This window comes from Scomber japonicus, chromosome 3 (genome assembly GCF_027409825.1).
Source record: "Scomber japonicus isolate fScoJap1 chromosome 3, fScoJap1.pri, whole genome shotgun sequence".
NCBI classification, from domain to species: Eukaryota; Metazoa; Chordata; class Actinopteri; order Scombriformes; family Scombridae; genus Scomber; species Scomber japonicus.
In genome coordinates this window covers 4,292,370-4,300,129 of record NC_070580.1, presented here as the reverse complement: position 1 = coordinate 4,300,129, position 7,760 = coordinate 4,292,370, and the positions used below count along the sequence as shown (strand labels likewise).

The 7,760-nt window shown below is 38.0% G+C and overlaps 1 protein-coding gene across 2 annotated transcripts in view; it reads right to left on the bottom strand.

Moving 5' to 3' along the window:
* Nucleotides 1-1,390: 1,390 nt before the first annotated feature.
* Nucleotides 1,391-7,760, bottom strand: part of cntn2 (contactin 2) — a 45,922-nt gene continuing 39,552 nt past the window's right edge. For both annotated transcript variants that reach the window (XM_053315121.1, XM_053315120.1), the window contains exons 20-22: nucleotides 6,446-6,558; nucleotides 3,439-3,607; nucleotides 1,391-1,500 (exon numbers count right to left, since the gene is read on the bottom strand). In XM_053315121.1, the coding sequence (XP_053171096.1) occupies nucleotides 1,391-1,500; nucleotides 3,439-3,607; nucleotides 6,446-6,558 (392 nt within the window). The remainder of the gene's footprint in view (nucleotides 1,501-3,438; nucleotides 3,608-6,445; nucleotides 6,559-7,760) is intronic.

Sequence of the window (7,760 nt, the reverse complement as noted above, 5' to 3'; positions counted from 1 at the left end):
CAAACCCACTTGGGACCCATATTTGCAGCTCAAATGTAACTCTTGTGGGGCCCACATGGACATGCTGGCTGGAAGGTGTTCTCCTGCAATGGGTCTGACCCACCAGGCTGTTGTTCTCTTTCCTAAGGCAAAATGGAGAAAACTAGTGAGCTGAGACCATCTGAGAACTTTTGAAAATTGAGGATTTACGTTTGACTCCACAGATGCATAAATTGGGGTTAAGGGTTACATTGCATTCTACAATAGAGATGTGCTGGTATACTGGTTTTACTTTGTACTGTGGTGAAACATACTCATGATAACAGTTTCTATTACAGTAACCATGACTAATGTTGCACAACTTGCACTGTGAACACAGCAGAGTTTGTGTGTCTTCATTAGCAGTTTATTTGATTAGCCACAAGAGAGCACGTCTTTACCAGTCAGACAGAGCAGCCACAGCAGGGTTAAACTGGCAATGCTAACATTTAGCTATTCAACCTACAAAAGCGTGACCAGTTTGTGGAGCTGAGTACTAAAATGACATGGCAAAAAGCATCCCATTTGAGAGAAACAAAGATAAAATTTGGACATTTTGCTGCATTTAAAATAATTTCCTGTCCTACATTTTTCATGTTGATGCTGTTTTTAAGTGTATTTTACATGTTTTTGCAGAGTTCAACAAAGTTGTATATCAAAGATTACTGTGTTTGTTCGTTTTGCTGTGCTAATGGAAGGCAAACTTGTAATTGTAATATATTTCATCATAATCCTATTCTACAACATAGTATGGGATTGATCTATGTTGGCGGCATTTGAGTTAATTCTAACTATTGCTAGTTCTAATTGGTTGAAATTGTTTTATAGATGCAACTGTTCTGGTAGATGACCATGTGTGCTGAAAATATAACTTAAGATGTGTTTAGAAATGTTGCCATTTGTGCAACTTTGTCACAATTTAGCAGGTCAGATTAGATTCTAGAGACTTATCAGTAAAGTTGTTCGCAGTGTGAACATGCAGACATCCATCATATGTAAGACTGTATACACACCACTGATTCTATGAATAATTTACACCTGAAGTCTGTGTCCAGCTACAGTTTGGAGGACGCAGGTATGAGATGCACCAGCCACAGATGTGATGGTCCCCATAAGGCATGTTTTGACACCAGTACACGGATACAGAATCAGACAGGGCTGCCCTGCTCCCCCTTCTCACTTCAAACATCCATACCTTTTACAAAACAAAAGACCTTCTTTGTATTTATTATAAAAAAGAAATTAACCCTTCTGTTCCCTGCAGTGCTACAACCTTCCCCGACTTAACCCACTCCAACCCAAAACACAGGCTGAGACACATGAAGCTTTAGTTTCAAGCCAGAAAAGTAAAAAGTCCAGAGATTGGCTGAAATCACAGGCATGACAACGACATGAGAGTGTAGAGAAGCAGGCCAGAGAGGAGGTGGAGCAGGTGACTGCACAGTGTGGAGGAGGCCTCATTCTGCACCATCATACCAGTTCCTGAGATAGAGAGAGACAGTGTATAAAAATCCCTTTTATGAAGTGTTAAGTTGCTCTCATTGTAAATCAGTATGCTTTGAGGTTTACACATCTTTCCTTTTACTTCATAATATTTTATACTCTCCTTATTTAAATGTTCTCTGTAGCATGTTGTGTGATGACTATTAAGAAGGCCATAAACTGAAACTATAAAGTTGATCTTTAAACTAAAAATGTTTTAGTGTTTTAGAGCTTTGACTTTTTTTCATTCCCCATTTTAGAAGTAGGTGAACTGCTAGAAATATCAAACCTTCAACCTCTACGTCATATTTGTCTTTTTTTTCTGACATTTATCCAAGTAATTCCTGTTCTAATGTTGCCACTTTTAGACCTTGTTGTTACAGCACGCGAGTATCCGACTATATATGCACTTCTGTTACATCATGTAAACAAATCACGTACCTGTCAGACTGGATCAGACTCCTCACTATAACACATCCTGATTGTAATAATTAACTTGTTATCAGGCAGCCACAGCTCGACAAGGGTTTGATAATGAGTTAATAATTAGAATCAGGTGTGTTAGAGTGGGGAGATACCTAAAGTTGATGCATTAAATATGATAATGATTTTAAACCTATTAGCTGATCAAAAAAAACTTAAACAGAAAATAAACTGATCTTGACTAATGCAAATAAATATAGATACATATTTGCATGACTTATTTTAAATCAAGGTGTTCAGACTTCTTTCTAACATTTAACTTTCTGGCCAATATTAGAACCTGTACTACATTGTCTGGTTGGTCTTTGTCCATTTGCCCAACATTATTATTTGTTGATTTGAAATTAAAGGTAGAGTCTATAACGCTGGACAAAGATGGTTGATATTTGAACAAATACACTGCTCCCTTTGTGCTCCTTCTGAAGCTCTCACCCACAAATTCATGATTCAAAAAGAGAAACATTAGTGGAATTCAGAGCTTTGTGTCAGCTGTAGAGTCACTTCTGTTCCTCTCTGACACATTACACATTATCTCTCACAAGTCCAGCCGTCTGTCAGCTGCAGCTCCTGCAGAGCTGAGAAGACAGCGGCCAGAAACCCTGTCTTCATCAGGCTGACTGACAGCAGAGATTTAATGAAGCAAAGTAGTTCATTTATACAGTTAATAAGTTGAAAACATATACAGTGGAATATGTTTAATTTAAACAGCTGCCTGTCAGATTACTCTTGACTAAAAGCAACAGAAACAGACTGAACATAAAAAATGTGGAGGGCCTGTCTAGTGTGGATTGTTATATTTAATAAAATGGAAATGTATCTGTTCCATGAGAGAACACTTTCTATGTGAATTGGCCACAGTGCCTCTCTCTCTCTCTCTCTCTGTCTCTCTCTCTCTCTCTCTCTCTCTCTCTCAATATGCGAGTACCCACGCCTCCTATTGATCATTTGCTGGAGAACCACTGCTGTCTATGGCTGCCACTGCTGGAGATATTAACTGAATTTGACAAAAAGTGTATTGTATTAAAATCACTGACTCTACCTTTAACAAACCTATGTAGCAGATTTGTTAAGTGTGCAGTCCATTGTCTGTTCGTTTGACTATATAATCATAATAATACATGTTTATCTTATTCTTTAGTATCTTATCTTTGTATTATACTAAGAAAATCAATGTAGGTTTAGAGAATCTACAGTGTTGTCATTAGCTACATGGCCAGCAATCTGCTGTCACTGACATTGGTGCCAAACTGGAATCGGTTTCTACCACTGTTAGCTCCTGCAGCTCCTGCCTGGTAGCTCCTAACAAAATAAGTTATTTTAATGTTGATATAATACCTCAAATCTTAAAATTAGTCTGAAATGCCTTTTTCTACCATTACTAACTACTTCCTAACACTCTGCAACATCTCATCTAATTATAAACTTTTCTCTGTTGTGTTGTTCTCAGTTTCTCACCTGAGTCCCGGGAAACAATAATCTCGTGTGCCGGCCCGTCTCCGCCTTCGCCCCAGGACCGAATCTCCAACACGACATAACCGTTGTCTTTTGGTAGTGGCAGGCTCACTGAACTCTTCCCCTTGTCCAAAACCTTCAACGCTGTCTGGCCCTCATGCTTGTACAGAACCTGCCATCAACAAGGTTGATAGTTCAATTCAAATCTCAACATTAAAACAGAGAAAACTTTTGTTGTGATTTGGCGCTATATTATTAAAAAAATATTGATTCATTGATCCTACACACAATGTATAATGCATGGGTCCGTGTATGTTCTGGTATTTGGATTTTCCGTTCATGAATGGGAATTAAAAAACAAAAAACGATTGGTTTATTTGATTTTCGTTTTGAAATACAAAAACAAAAATTGAATTACACTGCATTTTTCTTTCATTTTCATTTTCAATTTCATATAACAAAAATAAATTCACTAGTCAACAGGAACGAAAAAACGGACCAAAAACAACCATTTATTCATATTCTCGCACCGGAAGCTAGGCAAGAGCGCATGTCCAGGAGTGAGACAATTAAGGAGAGTAGGCTAATGACGGAGACTTCGAAGAGGAAAATGGACCAGTATGTCGTGTTCAGAAAGAGCAAGAGAGTTTGTCGCGATGAAGACATGACTGCTAGCAGGCACGTGGACACATACGGCCCTAGGGGTGCTTGAGCCCCTGCCCTTTTTGCCTCGTATTAAAAAGTGCCCTGTGTGTGTGTGTCCACTTATTCAACGTGCTTAAATATGTTTAATATTTCAATAAAACGCTCTATTTTAGTCAATGTCTCAGCTTCTTTTTTTGCCGGACGTCATTTAGCGCAGAGCAGATCGTGCGGGACAGGAAATCGTGTACAAAATACAAAATAAAGCACCGGGTTAACTGTCAAAATAAAAAGCACCGTGTTTACGACGGATCATTTTTCCCAAACTACAGGTCTGAAGTACAGGTCCGAGGTTTAAAGTTTATTGTGACTTTGATAATGTGAATGAACTCATGTTGACACAAATGAAAGAGCAAATGCATCACTTTCACCTACATAGGACACACAGCTAAGTAGTTAGCTTTCTATTAGCACTTTATCTTTTAATTTTACATTAGGCTAATTTCAATATTGTGTAAAGGACCGGAAAAAAAATTTGGTGTGCGCTCTGCACGCACACATGCTGCCCTTTTTTGAGTTTGAGCCCCTGCCCCTCTATAATCATGTGCACTAGCAGTCTGCTAGTAAACTTAGTCGGATCTTTCAGGTAAAATTTTTTTTTTAAAAATAAAATAAAATTCAGGTTACCTAGATCTGCCTAAATGACAGCTTCCAGTGCGAGAATATGAATAAATGGTTGTTTTTGGTCCGTTTTTTCGTTCCTGTTGACTAGTGAATCTATTTTTGTTATATGAAATTGAAAATGAAAATGAAAGAAAAATGCAGTGTAATTCATTTTTTGTTTTTGTATTTCAAAACGAAAATCAAATAAACCAGTCGTTTTTTGTTTTTTAATTCCCATTCATGAACGGAAAATCCAAATACCAGAACATACACAGACCTGCATGTCACATGTTTTTTTACTCATTGTAACTTCTGCATTGTCATTGTTTGTCTTTATTTTGAAATCAAAGGACCATTGTCACCATAGTTATCTTTTGATAATCAAAATGTTCTCATCCCTGAACTGGTACGAAGCTTATAAATCTGATCTTTGATTTTGTTACACAGCCTTTTATTGCTTATCATATCTCATACACACGGGAGATTAGAATAATCATGATCTGACCTGACCTCATAACATGTGTGCTCTGTGAGTGCCAGGCCTGGCATCGTCTTTTTTCCCTATAAATGGTAAATGGACTGTACTTATATAACGCCTTTCTAGTCTGTGCGACCACTCAAAGCGCTTTACATGACACGTCATTCACCCTTTCACACACATTCATACACTGATGGCTACCACGCAGGGTGCCAACCTGCTCATCAGGAGGATCTAACCATTCATTCACATTCACACACCGTTGGCACAGCAACGGGAGCAATTTGGGGTTAAGTGTCTTGCCCAAGGACACATCGACATGTGGACTGGAGGAGCCGGGAATCGAACCACCAATCTTCCAATTGGAGGACGACCGCTCTACCTCCTGCCCACAGCCGCCTGTCTATATTGTTCCTTAATTTTAGCAGGTCAAACTGTGACACTTGAATGTCACTGCTTTCAGTGCATAGATGAATATTTTTGCATTAAATTGGAGTAAAATCTCCCCAAGTCAAGTCTCACAGCGCTCAGGATTTCAGAAGTCACACCTTAAGTCTTCATTTCTGATTCTTAGGTCGTCTGAAAACTGATTCATTGGTCAGATGTGTCTGGAGCTGGAGCTGAGACTGTAAACAAATTGCATTCAATTCATTTGTATTGACTGAGATCACTTCCTCTACTACACTTCCTCTACTACAGGATCCATGCATAATTCACATTTCTACACAACATGAATACCTCATCAATCAAAGACAAACAGCAAGATGAATCCTTACTAATGAAGCATTCAGAGCAGAGAGAGTTTATTCTTTACTTTTTACACAAAAAATGTGTAAATGTGAAGAATGTAACTTTTTTTTTTGGAATAAATATGGGTTAAACACTCTATATCCATTTTTGTTTATTCTGGATCACATTAGGAGAAGTCATCATAGGTCAGGCTAAAAGTAAAAATATTGATAATGTTGTTTAACAGCTCTGCAAATGTAAAAAAAAGGATAATCTGCTTCATCAGGACTGTGTGGGTGTGCTTTGAACAGATTTTTTTTGGCAGAATCCAAAGTATTTACACAAAAACCTCCACAGCTGTTGTCAGATTTAGTTTTTAGAGCCTTAAAGTCAGTCTTGTATACTACTACCTTGACTAAAGAAGCGTTAGAGAATGGTGCTTTTAATGCAGGACAGCATGTGTAGAAAAACACACAGTTTAAACTGGACAGCACTCACTTTGTAGCCCAGTATAGCTGACTCATTGTGCATGGCCTTCACATGGTCCCACCTCACCATTACCATTGAGCCATCAGTCTTCCAAGACACATTGCCTGGAGGCCGATTGGGAGCTGAAATAGAAACACAGACACGTGTTTAAAATGTGATTTGAAAAATTGATAACAAGAATATAACAGGAAATGATTTGGACTAAGATTAATGACGATATGGGTAGAAGAGTAGCTCACCTAAAAAAAGACAATGAGATGACAGAAATGAAAGAAAGAGGTAAGACCTTACATTAGAGGATGATAGAGATGATGTGTTTTATTTTTTATTACTTCAAACTTACATTTTTAACACATTACACCAAAACTTGAATCTTATTATAAGAAGGTGTTTAATTAAATGGTGTGCAAACTCCAATAACCAGACTCAAATGATCAACTTATGATATAACTATCCTTGTAACATATGAGGGTTATATATTGACAGGTATATGTTTACATGCTTGTGTGGCTGCAGGCAGAGCAGTGAATGCTGCACTGAAACAGAGCTCATGTCTAATCCTTGTGGTGAATATGTTTACAGCCCACAGGCCCAGGAAGTGCTAAGTATATATTCTCTTTCCTGAGTACTGAGAGGACCCACTGTCTGCTAAAGCTGAGAGGAATACTCTGTAAGCCAGGAGGAGGGGTGGAGAAGGCAACCACATAGTCATTTTACCTCGTTATGTTACTTATAGCATCATGAAGACGGGACATGCCCGAGGAGATGTGTCTGTGGATACGGAAGTTAAATAATGACAAAACTTCTATAGAGTGAGATTTATGCTATAAGTGCAGAGCAAGTTTAGAGAGTGACTGAGGACAAAATCATGAGTGGATTTAAATGTTTAAACCTTATAAGAGGAAAGATTTAATTGATTTAAAATAAGTGCTGCACCCCTCACATGCAAAAACCAACATCAAGATCAAGTTCTGGTCTGTTTCTTGTTCACACTGATTTATTACTACCAAATAAGTGATTGACAACAGGTTATGTAGCATTCTATTGCAAAATATGCTTACTTATCTTATCTAAAAGAAATAACTGATTTAAAGATCATTAAAATGTTGATTTATTGTTTGAATGCAATGAATCAAATGGGCAAACGCACCAGAGTTTGTTCACAGTTTGTTTGGCATGCCTTGTTTTTTTAAAATCAGTCAAGTCACAATCTCAACAATGATCATCAAAACCTGTTCTGTGTTCAAGAATCTGACCCTCACAGGTTTAGTCTGTGTGTGTGTGTGTGTGTGTGTGTGTGTGTGTGTGTGTGTGTGTGTGTGTG